This window comes from Cololabis saira, chromosome 4 (genome assembly GCF_033807715.1).
Source record: "Cololabis saira isolate AMF1-May2022 chromosome 4, fColSai1.1, whole genome shotgun sequence".
Classification (NCBI taxonomy): domain Eukaryota; kingdom Metazoa; phylum Chordata; class Actinopteri; order Beloniformes; family Belonidae; genus Cololabis; species Cololabis saira.
The window spans coordinates 35,109,314-35,125,577 of NC_084590.1; the positions used below are offsets into that span (position 1 = coordinate 35,109,314).

General features: G+C 41.4%; 1 protein-coding gene across 1 annotated transcript; it reads left to right on the forward strand.

Moving 5' to 3' along the window:
• The first annotated feature begins 931 nt into the window (after window positions 1-931).
• On the forward strand, window positions 932-14,934 carry tsr1 (TSR1 ribosome maturation factor). Its single transcript, XM_061719594.1, has 15 exons — window positions 932-1,096; window positions 3,324-3,427; window positions 3,512-3,740; window positions 4,148-4,282; window positions 4,398-4,852; window positions 5,371-5,515; window positions 7,832-8,016; window positions 12,682-12,899; window positions 12,990-13,149; window positions 13,232-13,342; window positions 13,443-13,575; window positions 13,975-14,091; window positions 14,269-14,409; window positions 14,500-14,574; window positions 14,660-14,934. Exons 1-15 carry the CDS (start codon window positions 970-972, stop codon window positions 14,836-14,838), a joined length of 2,514 nt encoding a protein of 837 aa, XP_061575578.1. The 5' UTR covers window positions 932-969; the 3' UTR covers window positions 14,839-14,934.
• The last annotated feature ends 1,330 nt before the right edge of the window (window positions 14,935-16,264 follow it).

Consider the following 16,264-nt stretch of genomic DNA (forward strand, 5'->3'; position numbering starts at 1 on the left):
TTGTGTTAGACGCTTGTTATTTCCGATAATTTTTTTTTTTCATTTTGTCTATACTTGTCATTACTCAGCTATACTTCTCATTTTCCTGTTACCCCCTTCAATTAAAACAAGGAGTTTCTTATGTAAAGAGAAGTGTTTCTTTTGTGGAGAACCCATGAAGTGTATAACTGGATCAAAAATAGGTTGAATGATGAAAGATGATGAAATAATACAAGATGATGTCAGAGTATTGCTTATCTTGGTGAACAAACGGTGGGTTTTAATAACTGTGGCTATGATAACATATGAAAAGGATAGATACTGTATGTCAAATATAATTTGTGAGCATGTTTATATAGATTTTGTGTAGTATAATGGGTAAAGACTTTTATTGATGAACTTTTAATTAGCTTGATTAATCTTCCTTCACCACTCAAAGGTTTCTGTAAGATCATGAAATCTAATCTAACTCAAACATACATTAAGATATACGGAAGAGTATTAGGGCCATGCAGGAGAAAAAATATTTGAGAGGGGAAGATTTTTTTTTATTGTGCACTTGGAGAAAAAAGTCGAAATGTTGAGAAAAAAGTCGAAATGTCGAGATTAATGTTGAAGTACAATTTGGAGAAAAAAGTCGAAATGTTGAGAAAAAAGTCGAAATGTCGAGATTAATGTTGAAATAAAATTTCAAGAATAAAGTCAAAATTTCGCCTTTTTTCTCAACATTTCAAGTGCATAATGAAAAAAAAATCTTCCTCCTCTAAAATATTATTTTTATTTTTCTCCTGCCTGGCCCTACTCTTACGTAAAGACTGAATCTCGTGACCTTTCTCCTTTTATTCAGTAGTACATCAAGATTTAAAGTGCAAAAGGATTTTAAAATAATCCGGCCTTTATTTTGAAGTAAAATAAAACTTCCGGGAGACACGCCTCTCGGTCATGACGCCGGACACACTCCGGAAGTATCTGACGATCTGACTTTCCCACATGGCGAAAATGGCTGAGAACGGGGAAAAACAACAGGCCCACAGACCTGGCATATACAAACAAAAAAATAAAGGACACAAGCATGGCAAACACCGGACGAAAGGAGAAATTGAAAGAGAAAACAAAGGTAAGTTACTTTCATTTCCCAAACTTTACCTCTGTCGTTTTTGCAGCTCGCGTGGCTCCGGTGAACCCACGTGACTCCGGTCGTGGGGGGTAAAAGTGTGTTACTTGTAATCAATATTATAAGGCACTTTTTCAAATGGTATTTTGTGAAATTGTCTGGTCGCGTGGCGATCCTAACGGGACACTGTTGTTGAATGTGCAGCGTGTCCAGTTGATCTCCAGCCATCAACACTTGGGGGAGACAATCAGACAACCAATACACCAATAAAACTGAGCACTTGTATTGATTACAGATACTTGGTGTGTGTCAACTGTTCTTAACCACAGATTCAACCGCATCATTGTACATAGAAACGTGGTGTAATTTCCAAAAAGCTGATTCGGGTTTCAAAACGACCCTTGCAAATACTCTCAAAAAGCAAACAAAACGTTGGCTCACGTTTTTTTATTCTTCATGCAGTGATACTAAAATTTTCAGCAACAACAAACCAAGATATTGATTCATATATTTCAGTATAGATATGAAATCACTGTTTTCTTATAATATATAACCAGCAAACTTTTCCTTGAGTAAATAATTACTTTTATTATGCTTTAATATGTTATCCAGCCAGAATATGATCATAAACGACTACAGCCCTTGTTTGCATATATTTAGTTTTCTTATATATATTTGACAGCTTAGAACGGCGTTCTACATACAAAGATAACCTAAATATTAAGTTTACATTTGCATAATTTGACATGCTATAACACAGATACATGTTACTAAATCCCATTGGTCAGAAAACTAAATATAGATGTTTTAATATAGATGCTTATTTCTAAGCAGCAGGGCAGTTTTTGCAGGCAGTTACAACCTGAACTGGGCACTGATATGTCAGTTTATTTTATTTCTTTGACACAAATATTGTGTTGGAATCCTGTGCACAAAAACTGATATGTGCAGTTTTACACACTTTAAATAACTTATAATAAAACATTGAAAATAGTTATTTTATGTAGCTCATCAATGGGATGGTTTGTGCAAAAAAGCACTATCATCCTTCTGAAAATATGCACGGGAACGCGCAAAATTTAGGGGTAGGGCTGAAAAGTAGGGCTAGGGGGTGTATTGGGACTGGGCCCTAAGTGATCCTCGCACGGATCCTTCTGTGTCCAGTCAACCGTGTGCTGGGAAAACTTGCAGATCATTGAATCACCAGACACGTTACACACGGACACGGATACACTCATACACACGCCCACCCGTGAACAACCAGTGTTCAGTGCTTTGGATATTTCAGCTTAAATTTCAAAATGTTATATTAGTTCAATGAAGTTCATATTATCTAGATTTCTAGCTTGTTTGGTTTCTTCTGTTATCGGATACAGTTTGTCATGACATAAGTGAAAAATGCCTGATGCTTCATGGCAATATGTGTGTGTGGTGACAGAATAAATTAGACAAGCTAAAAGGATATTGAAAAAGAAGGGATGTTGAAAAGCATATTTGAGTTATTTATTTCTTAGTTGTTTCACAATAATTATTGTGAAATTATTATTTCACTAGTTATTTTACAGTCATATAATTCAGGCAACAGCTCAAAAAACATTTTTAATAACACTAATCCACATCAATATCGGATCGAATCGAATCAAATGGTGATAATCGATTCTGAATCTTAAGAATCGGAATCTAATCGATTCTTGACATTTGAATAGATACCCAGCCCTAGGAGGCAGTGAGGTACTATGCAAAATTAAGTTGCTTACTGACTTTTCAGCATTAGAAACAAAGCAGTGCACTGTCCTGGTTTATATAAAACATGTAAATTTCATGCACTTTAATTTGTCCAGTTGTACAGTGTTTACATTTACAAGCCTAGGAGGCAGTGAGGTACTATACAAATGCACTTTCTTTGTACATTGTATGAAGTTTTGGAATTTAATAAATGCATAACTATAGACGTTTTCCTTTTTATAGGTATTTTTTTCTTTTTCAGTCACATATATCGTTGATGAAATTTCTTAAAATATATCGATTATCGAAAATATCGTGATATTATCGTTATCGTGGGCCACATATCGCCACAGTATTGAATCGTGAGTTACCCGTATCGTCCCACCCCTAATGTGTGTGTAGGTGAGTAGTTATTACTGCAGACTGTGTAGATATTTGCTTCTTCATGTGAGGATCTTATCCATCGTACTGTATTGATACATCATTGATTTGCACTGTCTTACAGGACGAGTGTCAGTGATGATGCTTACCAAAAAACAGAGGAAGGAGATAAAGAAGATGGACAGAAGGCACAAAGCTAACCAGCTACGCAGGAATAAGAAAGACATGGTAACTTTTTGTGTTGTTTGAAGAAAAGCATTTGGGTGATTTTTGTGATTGGTGCTGCATGTATCATGTCTCTTGCTGTATTAGGTCCTGACAGAAAAGCGGCGCCTGGGCAGCAGGGACGGTCCTCCTCATTTGGTTGCTGTGGTTTCCCTGCATGCCGGAGCCGACGCTGGCGCTGTTACCAAACTGCTGCGGCAGGAAGGTGCAGGGGGAATCGTACATCAAGAACGGTGCATCAGTGGTATCAGTGACAGTTTTGGGATAATTCTGCCTCGTTTCAAACAAAGGTTCACCTTTCTAAACCAAAACACAGGTAAGATTTGGGGAGTGTTGAGCTTCAAAATAAAGTTAAAACACTGTTGGACCTTGGATAAAAAGTAATGTTGACTTGACTAATATCAATTGTATATGCTTCTATATATTTACGTGTTTTTTAACATTTTAAATTGAAAATTACTGTATTTGTTTAATAAATACAGTAGCTCCTCTGGACATTATGCATATCTTTGAGTATGTTTACACTGAAACTATACTGTGACAATCTTCTGAAAGATGATATCTGTCTCACTATGTAGAGTAGCATTACATTTTTATTTGTGTTGATATTAAGTACAATTTTCCATTTTAACATGTTGTAAAGTGATGGATGAAGTTGTTTTCCTTTTTTGTGCATGCAATGAGACTTTATTCTGAAGCTCATATAACTGTTTCTTTGAACAGCTGACATGCACTCCCTGCTGGATATAGCAAAGATTGCAGATAGCCTCTTGTTTGTGCTGGACTCCACCGAAGGTTGGGACACATACGGAGAATATTGTCTCTCCTGCCTCTTTGCCCAGGGCCTCCCCAGTCATGGTGAGTATTTCTTTAAGTACGGTTCAGGACTCCTCTGTTGACACAGGTTTTTATTTCCTCCTTTTACTGATGCACAATTTCTAAAGGCCTTGTGTCCCAAATCCTTCCTGTCCAGCCTTGGTGTGTCAGGGTGTGTCTGACATTCCAGTGAAGAAGAGGGTCGACTCCAGAAGAGCTTTGTCAAAGATTGCGGAGGTCCGTTTCCCAGATGCTCGTCTCTTCCCTCTGGACTCAGAACAAGATGCCACGCTCCTCCTCAGACACCTGGGCTCTCAGAGACAAAGAAAGTTGGGCTACCGCTCCAGACGCTCCCATTTAATAGCACAGAATGTCACTTTTACGCCCAACAGCCCTGCTGAGGGCACAGACAACGGGCCTACTGGCCTGGGCACCCTTTGCGTCTCAGGGTATGTCCGTGGTCGTCCCCTGGGCGTTAACAGACTGGTGCACATCAGTGGACATGGAGACTTTCAGCTCAGTCAGATTGATGCTCCTTCAGATCCCCTTCCCCTCATCCTAACAGCAGCCAGACCAACAAAGCCTGGCAAGGAAGGAGATGAAGAGATGCAGGTAGGTGTTTGTTTTTTAATGTAAGTTACTGCCCAGAAAGAGCTGCACGTGGCCTTTTGTGCAACGGTCACAAAGTGACTACATTTTATGGCTAGGAACACCCATTCGACCTAAGTGTCAATTTTATTTTTTAAATTGTCAGCCCGCGAAGGGGAACAGGAACTGGAACTGGTGTCCGTTGCTACTTAGTTTGCTCTTTCAGTATCAGTTCAAAACATTAAGTGGTGTCTTGTTGAAAGATGAACATCTCCCCTTCCAACACAAATGTCTCACACAGTTGGAGTGGTGGATATGTTGCAGATTAAGTTGTTATAAACAGATGCACTTCTTATTTGTGAATTGTACAACAAAATACACATCACATGCTGAGTGGTAACTGAGCTGCAACCTGGAAAACTCCTTTTGTCCTTTAATAAACCATAGATTTGAATAGTAAAATGTCTTTGTTTTGGGATTTATTTAAATGCAGATGATTAAACATCTTACCAAAAAACGTTTAACATCTTCATATCTGACAGGATGGAGCTGAAACGGAGGCTCCAGTGCGGGTGCTCATGAAGGCAGACCCGTCCTCCAGGGAGAACCTGCAGGCGGAGGCAGAGGTGGACCCCATGGACGGAGAGCAAACGTGGCCAACAGAAACTGAACTGCAGGAAGCTGAAGGTGCAGAAACAGAATCTAGTCATCTTAGTTTATTGAGACGATACTTTAGTCTTTTTCACACAGCCGGTCTGACATATCAGCACAAGAAAAACCTTAATTCTTGTTTATAAAACCACGCAGACTGAATGGAGGTGGCACCTCACCTCATCAGTGCTTGATTACACACGCGTTCCAGCTCTGTGTGATCTTTTGAGTGACGGGAACCTTGTTGGTAAGAAGAACGGTGTGTTCCTCCCACAGAGAGTCTCCATTGGACACAGCAGAGATGTGAGTCCCTGTAGCCCTGGTTTGTCTGGGGTGCTGAATCCTAAACTCAAAGAAATAAAACCCGACTGTTGTAGAGCTGCTGTTCACATCAGTGGGGTGTAGAAAGTCCAGATAGTTGATATAAGGCGCGTTTCCACGCGTGGGAGTTCCGGGTAAACCCGCCAGACAGGAACCTCCAACGGGGCCGGCCGTCTCCATTACACTGTAGAGCCACAAAATAACACCGCTGACCACGAGGTGGGGGTCATGCACATTATTTGTTGTTCTCAAACGGCCAGCAGCACAAAAGGAGACAAAAAAGGAGAATGCAGCAAAAGACAAAAGAGAAGAAGAAACATGTAAACAATGGATGCTACTTGTGTTTTTTCAACATACACAGCGGTGGCACTAGCGATTGAGATTAAAAGAAACCCCCCCGCTGAACCTCCGCATTGGCATAATATGGCAACAAGGCCTGAACCAACTCGTCGGCCCATCTATCGTTTTTTTCTTGTAATCTCCAACTTCATCAAAAGCACTCGCAGCAAAATGTTTCTGGTTCAAACGATTTATGTTCATGTGGGAGTGCTGAACAAAAGCAGGAGGTTCCTGTTGGCCAGCAGGAGTACCTGTCCCAGTGCGGGAACCTTTTTCACCCTGCGCAGGTTCCAGAAGCCCCTTTTTTCAGGGTCGTTCCCGGTAATGGAGACGCGCATCAACGATCCTGCCCGAAAATTTCCACCTGGAAATCCCACTAGTGGAAAGGTTCCTTTGGGCCACTGTTTGAATCAGTATTTTCCATGTATCACGTAGATTACAACACATATAAAACATACAGCTTCCTGCTCATCCAGACACTTTGCAGACACATGAATGACACATCTGGGTTGACAAGTCGGTACCTGAGTTCACGGGCTCACTCAGGCCCTGATTATTCAACCCATATGCGCTTCCCGTCATTTCTCGCCACCTCACTTTTGTGCACTCCCACACTGCGTTATACTTGGATGAACGCACCAAAAAAGGGAACTTTGATATTTTTGCAAAACAGTAGTCTGTCTGTAAATTTACATGTAAAAGTAAAGCAAAATCACATCAACATCTTGATATTTGACTGTCTAAAAGCTCCGCACACCCCCAGATCAAAACAATACATGAAAAAAAAACAATAATTTGAAAATGACCCCCAATATATTCACATAAATGTAAATAAATATATAAATTAGGAAACTAAAGTAAACTAAAAGTTGAAATTGGGGGCATTTTTATTTTCAATATATAATGAACACCCAAATGAAAATATATTAAATAATATTGAGAAATTGTCATTTATCAGGCACTAAGGGATTAAATCCCTTCATCTAAACAAGCTCCTTAAAACAGTGACATGAGGCTTCGTTACACTCTCTTCTCTGCATAATTGTTAGCTATCAAGCTCAGATGTACTTATTTGTAGTTTGAGTCATTAGACTCCCGTTTCACTGGCAGGATTTCTACGTTTGTTTAGAGTCCAGGGATCAGAAGAATTTGTCAGATCTCATCTCTCCTCGTTTTCGCCACGGTTGGTACCTTCCAACTCTGAAATCTGGTCTTCTTCCAGCTTCTTGTATGGGTTTAACAGAGCCACGACAAAAACTCCCAGCCAATCCTCCTCCAGCAGTCCAAAAGTCCCGCCTTGAATGTGATGCATGTGAGGAAAGATCACGGGGAGCCTAAATGGGACCTGACTTGAGTCAGAGCAGTCACAGCTGGTTTAATTTTAATCATTTAATCAATTTGAGATGTCGCCTTGCAAAGCTCTGTGGTGGCTGGAAATAATTGAACCGAAGTACAAAAGGTTTGCCACATTTCCCCAGATTACCGTTTTCTACATCACCGCAATGTGAAAAACAGGTTTGATTGAACACACACACACAGATGTCTTCCCCTGACCTACATTCAGCTAAATGAAGCTATATAATGCAGTACTACACCAACGTGAAAGAAGTAAACAGTTTCTGGAGGTTTCCAGGTTTACATGCCCCTAAAACACAAGCCTCTGATTCTTTGATGCTTCTCTTTGCTGTGTAGCGGCCAGGAAGAACAAACGCTTAATGAAGGTCCCCAAGGGAACATCTGACTACCAGGCCACGTGGATCGTTGATGAAAATGACGAGGAGAATGATGACGTGGATGAAGAAAGCAGTGACGACGACGATAATGACGACATGATGGATGAAGCCATGGATGGGGACGATGATGAGGCCAACTCTCAGGTAGGCCTGAAAGATGAATTCATTAATGTTAAAACTGGAATTTTAACTGAAGCAATATGAAATCTCTAAAATCACAGTTATTTAAACAGCTCAAAATCAATTATGAGTATTTTGCTCAGCACAGTGAACATGTTCCCATATCTGTAAAAGCACATGCAAAAGGCATGCACAGGCAAAAGTTAAATGAAGATGCAGCAAACAAAGGTGCGCTGGTCCTGCCCAAGAACTACTGCTTCCAAATCATTGTTTAAAAGTATTATATGATGAAAAGTGAGCTGAAGCTTGACTTGAAAATGTTTTATCCTCAATCAAATTGAAACTCCAGTACTTGTCACAAACACTGAATTAAATATTGTCCCCAAATCATTCAGCCCTTCTCTCAGGAGCACATCTGTGGCTTTATTAGACACAAATCCTTGCTTGTTTTCAGAACTCCAAATTGTTATTTTCTTTTGATTATAGTAAAAGAAAATCATTGATTTAGGTTCTAGTGATGTGATCATATTTATTAAATGTATTTTAACTGTCCTGTGTAATACTTCTTGGAAGTCTATTTATAATAGTGAAGTACTGTAGATTACGTGTGTAATGTTTATTGTGACTCCAAAAAAAAACAAAACTAGATTGTGCAGCATCTCTACCTTCAACATCCTCACTCTACTAATGTTGCTCACTTTTCTGAACCATTCAAATGTAGGATACGGCAGAACGAGAGTTCTTCAGCATACCACAATCACACGCACAAATCCCTATCAGCACAATTTAATTGGTGGCCGTATCCGTGGTTAGGTCGTATAGAGCCAGATGTTTGGACCTTGTGACTGATCCAGAAAGAGATGGTGATCAGCTATAGCGGTGCGCCGTCCGTTACCGGGGGATAAAGTTGTCTGCACTCATCTACGGGATACCACCCAACTGGAAGACCCGTAGTTCGACCTTCAGCTACACTTGGGCCCAGTCCCAATCCCCCCACTACCCCTACTTTTCAGCCCTACCCCTAAATTTTACGCGTTCCCGTGGTAGTGGTGTCCCAATTCCTCTTTTCACCTAGGGGGAGTGGGGAAAACGAGTGTTAGGGGGCATCAATCTAGCTCTTCAGAGCGAGGGTTTTCAGATGCACACTAGCTGACCGAGGGCCAGAAAAATTTCCCAGAATGCTTTTCGTCGTCATTTGCAGACTGAATAAGAAAAAAACATGGCGGACATTTCTTATTTTTTAGTGAATAAAATCAATATTTTGAGTTAGTTTCTGCATAAAAATGCGTTTTGATTACATTTCTAGCGAGAATTATATATTTTACTTTCATAATATTCACTCAGTGAATGCATATAATCACTCGCTTGCTCGTTGTTGCAAAGTCTTTTTCAAACCTCGCCAGAATAAAGGCTGATTTATGGTTCCGCGTTACACCAATGCAGAGCCTACGGCGTAGGTTACGCGACGACGCGCGCCGTATGCCGTAAGCTCTGCGTCGATTTAACGCAGAACCATAAATCAGCTCCCGAGTTCTCATCCCGAAATTTCTTAACAGGCGTTATTTGGATAAACTGAGCCCAGGTTGGGGATCTTAACGGTTACTTTTACGCCTGAAAAAATATTAAAACTTAATAAAGTGGCATATTAACAGCGCTACAGGGGAAAGTAAAACAGCTTCTAGCTCTGGCTTCCTGATATGGTGTGACGTATGTGCAAACGTAACTACGCAGTCGCTTACGTACCCGAACGTAAACCACGCAGTGACGTAGCAAGCAAAATTTAGGGGTGGTGCTGAAAAGTAGGGGTAGTGGGTGTATTGGGACAGGGCCCTGGGAAGATTACAAGGGCCCTAAAATCTGTGGCTTAATTTTTAGGGGTAGTGGTAGAGAGGGAAGGTTAGTGGTAGAAAGTAGGGGGTGTATTGGGATTGGCCCTTGATGTTGACAATATTTGCAGAGTCTCTAAAAGCAGGAGATCAGTATGATATAATGACAATGTTGTAACAACAACTGTAACAACTGCTGTTTTTCATATAAAACTAACTTCACAACACAAAGAATAATTTATTTACTGCAAGAAGTACAGGGATTGAATTCTGGTGTCAAGGTGGCTAATTTTACATCAAGTATTATGTTTAGATTGTATTTAGATTAGGAATATTGACATGCAGTGAGATTTTAAGGGCCGTTTAGGCAAATATTGGCAAAATGTGTGTGTAGGGCGAGGCGTGTCTCTTTCAAAGGATGTTTGGTCAAACCTGCATGTATTCTGTTAAAAGCAGCACGAAGGACTTTTATTCACATTAAAACTTCAGGTTTAACTTTGCCTGAAAGAATAGTGGCTTAGTTTAATGAAGCGTCGTCTCTGTGCAGCCATCTTTCATGCCTGCTATTAGTAAAAACCAGACCAGAGAAGTTCCAGCCCCCGTCCTGGTGGGACAACTGCACATTGCTTACGGTACTATGTCATCTATCAACAACGATGAAACTAGCTGACAGAGCTACAGTGAACATCATGGCAGAAGCGACTGATCAAGAAAGTGATGACAGAATCGATAAAGACGTTGTATTTGAGAAACCCTTTTGTGCTGCTTTGTGCTGCAAATGTGAGGGGAAAAAGATAAATAGGGGCTGATGTAATAATTGTTTGAAAACATGTTATTTGAGATCAATCGCCCGTAGATGAAACCATAGGAGCTAACGACAGTAAAAGGATTCAAGAGGTTGCACGAGATTTTACATGAGATATGCGTTTAAAACCAGATTAAATGCCCTTAACCCTCAGCTATACCTACAACGGAGTGAGTGGCCCACTTTGTTCATTTTCACCTTGTTGTCATAGCAACAGTGCAGCCGGAGACAGCTTTATCATATGTTGCATGATGAGGATGCTAATGTGTGGAGAAGCGGCGACGCGCCGGTGGTTCCGGGGCCGGAGCGGTGCATACGTGACCCGCCGTCTGTGCACCTCGTTGCTGAGAGGCACTGTTTGTTTTCTCAGCGTCTGTCTCTGGGCTGCAGTGCCAGGCTGCTCACCACACAACAACAATAGTGTTTGGAGCAGGAGTCCCGAGAGAAGCCTCCTGTCTTCCTGTCTTGTGAACAGAACTTCCTGTCTGGACGGAGGGAGGGGTGGACCATTTATTTATTTCCAGCTCTGTTTGAAAAGAAGAGGGGGGAAACTCTCCTTATGCAACGGGTTCATTAGGATCTGTAATTGTTATTAGCATGCATTTGATGTTGAGGTTAGCACACAGGAATACGCATGTCGGAGAGCGTAACAATGGGCAAAGGGGTACTTCAAATGATAATGATTATTATTACTGCGGCGAGGATGTCGGAGAGGTTGTGAATCAACCCCATGCTGATGGCTTTCCGCTCAAGTGTCTGGCTTCTCCAGCAATTTGCCCGTCGAGCGACCACTGTGAAGCATGTCGTCTTTGATGGTTAATTTCCTTTTACAAATGTAGTGCACACTGAAGTTGAAATTTTAGATGTTGGCACAAGAGCATGGCCTGACCCGTCCTTGCTATACACGCTTGGCAACGCACCAAATTCAAATGCATGCAAAGCAAAAATGCCCATAGTTTGAAAGACGGGAGCGTCACATCACCTTCACACATCCAAGTGGTTTGCCTAGTTGGTCTTGGTTGCTTATGGTTCTAATGCAACTAAAGTTTCTTTATACTTGTGTCTTTCTCAAACATTTAGGCTACAGTTTAGAAGGTAGAAGTGCAAAATCAGTACTTACGGTAATACTAGTGTAACCTGTTTGTGGAAAATGATGGAATACAACGAATTTCACCCAGTTACATGTAGTGGGCGACCGATAATCGGCCGTGGCCGATTATCGAATTCGATATTCATAATTTTCATTAATAATCGGTATTGGCCCCCCCCAATAAAAAATCGAAAATAAATCATTTCGATTTTTTTTTTTTTTTTAAAGAAAAATTAAGAAATTTACTGAAATACTGCATTTTCTTTTTGTATTAAGAATGTTCAACATGCTCAAACTTAAGTAAACTTAAGTAAATATTTGCACTTAAAAAAACAACCTGTGTAGCCATTTTCACAACCTGTACTGTTTGGTTGTTTGTCATGTGTACTAGTTAGCTTACTGTTACTACCTCCAAGTAGGCACTTGCTGTGGTTTGGGTCTGGGAATTGGGAGTATTGTGCCTGACTGTTCTAAAATTGAGGCTGTTATTCCTCTTAATTTGTTATTTTTGAAAGAGGAAATTCACTTAATTTTATTTTTAATAACTGAAATGCTGCTTGTTTTGTTTGATGTTCCATAATTTGCACTATTGATGTGTGAGCCGTGCAAAGTGAATATTGCTGTCCTTCCTAGTTAAAGCAATAAATTGCTCACCATTCATTTAAATGAATTCTTGTATTGAAATTTGTTTTCTCCCAAAAAGTTAAAAAAGGGTAATAATCGTATCGGCTGATATCGGCTATCGGTCTTTTTGATTTCCCCCTAATCGGTGATCGAAATAATCGAAAAAAAGGCTGATCGGTCGGACACTAGTTGCATGATAGTACTCCATACAGTATCTCTCAGCATGCCAGAGAATATTTGTGGATTCTGTGAAACTAAGTGCCATCCCGTTACTTTTGAGGTCAGATTTGCTTTAGTCCTTCAATTAGCATGACCCAGGCCTGTCCCGTGTCCTCCCTGCTTAGGAGCTCGGTTCTGGCTGTGCTTCAGAAGGGGAAGAAGATGAGGAGGAGGAGGAAGAGGAGGTGTGCTCTACAGAGAGAGTTGGAGCTGATCAGCGGTATGACGAACACATGGATGAAGCAGCAGAGGAAGAAGGCCTGAAACGCTACCGAGAGGCCCGGTCCCACGAGATGTTTCCTGACGAAGTGGATACACCCCTTGACACTCCCGCGAGAATGCGGTCGGTGCTCTTTCATGTTGAGTGTGCGATGCATTTTCAAATGAGCTCATGCTGAAAGAGATCATTCCTTTGGCTGTGTTGTACTCCCAGGTTCCAGCGGTACAGGGGCCTAAAAAGTTTCCGCTCGTCCCCCTGGGACCCCATGGAGAACTTGCCTCTTGACTATTCACGCATCTTCCAGTTCCAGAGCTTTGAGCGCACTCGCCGCCGCATTTTGGCTGAAGCTGCAGCCGAGGAAGAGGGAGCCATGGTAAAAACAAAGAAGTAGTTGCCTTGAAGTTCTCAACTATTTGAATTGTGGCTTCTATCTAATGTTACCAATCTTATTTCAGGATGGCTGGTATGTCACGCTGCATGTCATCGATGTTCCCTCCTCTGTGATGGAGAGCGTCCAGTCTGGCAAACCTCTGGTGTTGACGTCCCTCCTGCCTCATGAGCAGAAGGTAATGCCATCCAAAGGCCTCTGTTTTAATTCACACACTTTTCACGGTGCTTTTTCCAGACTTTTCCTGGTCTCGTTATTTTCTTTCCGTCTGTGTGCAGATGTCAGTCATGCACGTGTTGGTGCGGAGACACCCCAGCAACACCGAGCCAATCAAATCTAAAGAGGAGCTCGTGTTCCACTGTGGATTTCGGAGATTCCGCGCCTCCCCTATATTCTCCCAGCACACATCAGGTAGAAAATCTGTTCAGGCAAATACAGTCGGAAGCGCAACCCTATTTCCACCCTAATCTACCTTTAAATCAAACACTGATTTTAAAAATCACCCAAATCAATGCAGCTGAGAGGACCAAAGAGCTATAAATTACTCCCCTTCCACAAAGTGAGGAGTCCCTCACACCAACGCCCATGTGTTTGATCAAAGCCTGTGCAAGGAACAGATCCGATAAAGGCACTAAAATAAACTGTAATTGCTTTTGCATCCAGTGTGAAGCCTCTCACAAATTTGGAGTTAAAACTTCATTCAATTTAGGGTATGACTCCAAATCTGCATGCGCAGCCACTTATTTGTTGATGGGCTGCAGGAATTGTGTCAAAGATCTATCACTTAGGACAGTGAGCTCTGTTTTTCAGCTGACAAGCATAAGATGGAGCGCTTCCTCAAGCCAGATGTCCCCGCTGTGGTTTCGGTGTACGCACCCATCACCTTTCCCCCGGCAGGAGTCCTGCTCTTCAAACAAAGGGATGACGGTGAGACGACAAGTCCCGCTTGTACTCGAACATAAGTAGATTCTGTTATTGGATTGGCTGCCTTCAGTTTCAACTTTTGACCGTCTGTCCCGTCGTTTGGTTTGTTGTATTTGATTATCCACTTAAAACGGGTTCAGCAGTGGCCTTTGAATTGTCGTCCTCCCTGCGTGTTTGCAGGCGTGCAGGACCTGGTGGCTACGGGCAGCCTGCTCAGTTGCGACCCCCAGCGTGTTGTGCTGAAGAGGATCGTACTGAGCGGACATCCGTTCAAAATCAACAAGCGCTCAGCCGTTGTCCGTTACATGTTCTTCAACAGGGGTAAGAGGATGTCTTCATGCTTTGATATGACTGCAGAATAGCGTCCGGCTTCTGTATAAGTTTAATGCTCGCTGTGTGTTGCTTTGACAGATGACATCATGTGGTTCAAACCAGTGGAGCTGCGGACCAAATGGGGTCGAAGGGGGCACATTAAGGAGGCTCTAGGTGAGATCATTTCCAAACTCGCTACGGCTTTAATTGATGCCCGTCATCTCCTGCAAGTTCTCATGTTCTCTGTTACGTTTTTCAGGAACACACGGTCACATGAAGTGCGTCTTCGATAATCAGATGCGCTCCCAAGACACTGTCCTGATGAATTTGTACAAAAGGGTGTATCCTCATTGGACATTTGATCCCTACGTACCGGCACCGTTACCTTGGTTCAAGAGCGAAGTTACAGTGGACATGCATGACTTGGACATGGAATAGAGGATAGGTATTAATATAAACATCAGCAAATGACACTTTAAAAAAAAGTGCATTATGTGTTTAATAAAACAATTTTCATGCATTTTTCTCTTCAATTGTTGTTCTTCACACTGGTTTGCTTTGAAGCTCTTTAACTTGTTGCTACTTGATTTGGCCACTAGATGGCGGCCATGAATCAGTATTAATAGCACTTCCTCACCATTTCAGCAGTTCACCTTCACTTTAGAAGAGTAAAGAAAAACAAATGACTGCGACTACTGAACAAATAGCTGGGTGTGTTAAACATTTGATGATTAAACAAATCCAACGATTGTTTCCACAACAACTTGTAATAATTCTAACTTTCATTCATGTATCAAGATCATTACGATGGGAACTCTTTGAAGTCACGCATGTGTGGCGAAATGCCTGCGGCTGCATTAGGCTGCAGGAATGAGGACATGGTAATTATTTAGATGATGCGATATTCAAGGATGTGTAATCACGGAAAAAGAACTCCCAAGTTGTACTTTTGAGCTCAATTTTTGTCAGCAATCTCAATTAATTACTTTAAAAATTTGGACAAATGGCAGCTGTCAGGTTAATTTATTTATCTTTTATCACAAGCATGCTTCAGTAGACTTGACTGGAAAAATAAGAGGCTTTCACAATGTAATACTAATCTAGGAATAGTTATTTCAAAACACACTGCAGCAACGTTAAATCAGTTAGCAGGCTAGAGAACATATAAAAACTGTAAGTGTTTGTTTCGTAAACACATGCTCAGAGTCTGCCATGACTCCTTATCTATTGAAATGCGTATGATCCCCTAGAAGCACAATCCGTTGCTTCCTATATTAGCAGTCTTAAACACACACGCACAGCTCTGTCACTCTTTGTGGTTGTCCTGTACTGACCTTCAACTCAAACACTCGGATCGTGATCTTTCTGCTGTTATGATCCACAAGCCGAGATGCTTCCCAGTTCTGCATCCTTCCCTTCCCTTGCCTCATACTCTTGCTTGGGAAAACAGAGATTTATGACATGTAATATTTATCATAAAAAATGTTAAGCCTTTGCATGCTTGCAGCAACATGATTCATCCCTGGAGTGAAGCGGGACTGCACCACAGAGGCATGCCAGTATGTCTGGGAAAGCAGAAGGTGAAGACTTTGGGATGGAGAAACGAACATGATCCAAAAAAAAAATGGAGGGGAGCTGAAGTTCACTCTGGGCTTTTTGTAAAAATGCGATTACACTGGAAAAAAGGGGAAGAATAAGAAAAAAGAATAGAAATGAGAAAGACAAATGTCTCCATCGCCCATAGGGGGTGCAAGCTGGGAGCTCGGGGCAGTTTTGCAGTAACGCTCAATTTATTTCCTACTTTGCTAGTTTTTCATGTATTAAAGCGAAGCCGCAATAACTAATGTGTTGGACACATCTTGTT

Excerpts from the sequence above, each read along its gene's own strand:
- tsr1 (XM_061719594.1), top strand. The coding sequence starts at position 970 with ATGGCGAAAATGGCTGAGAACGGGGAAAAACAACAGGCCCACAGACCT. Across the intron at positions 14,410-14,499 it reads TTACATGTTCTTCAACAGGG|ATGACATCATGTGGTTCAAA; the intron begins GTAAGAGGATGT and ends TTGCTTTGACAG. Across the intron at positions 14,575-14,659 it reads GCACATTAAGGAGGCTCTAG|GAACACACGGTCACATGAAG; the intron begins GTGAGATCATTT and ends TACGTTTTTCAG.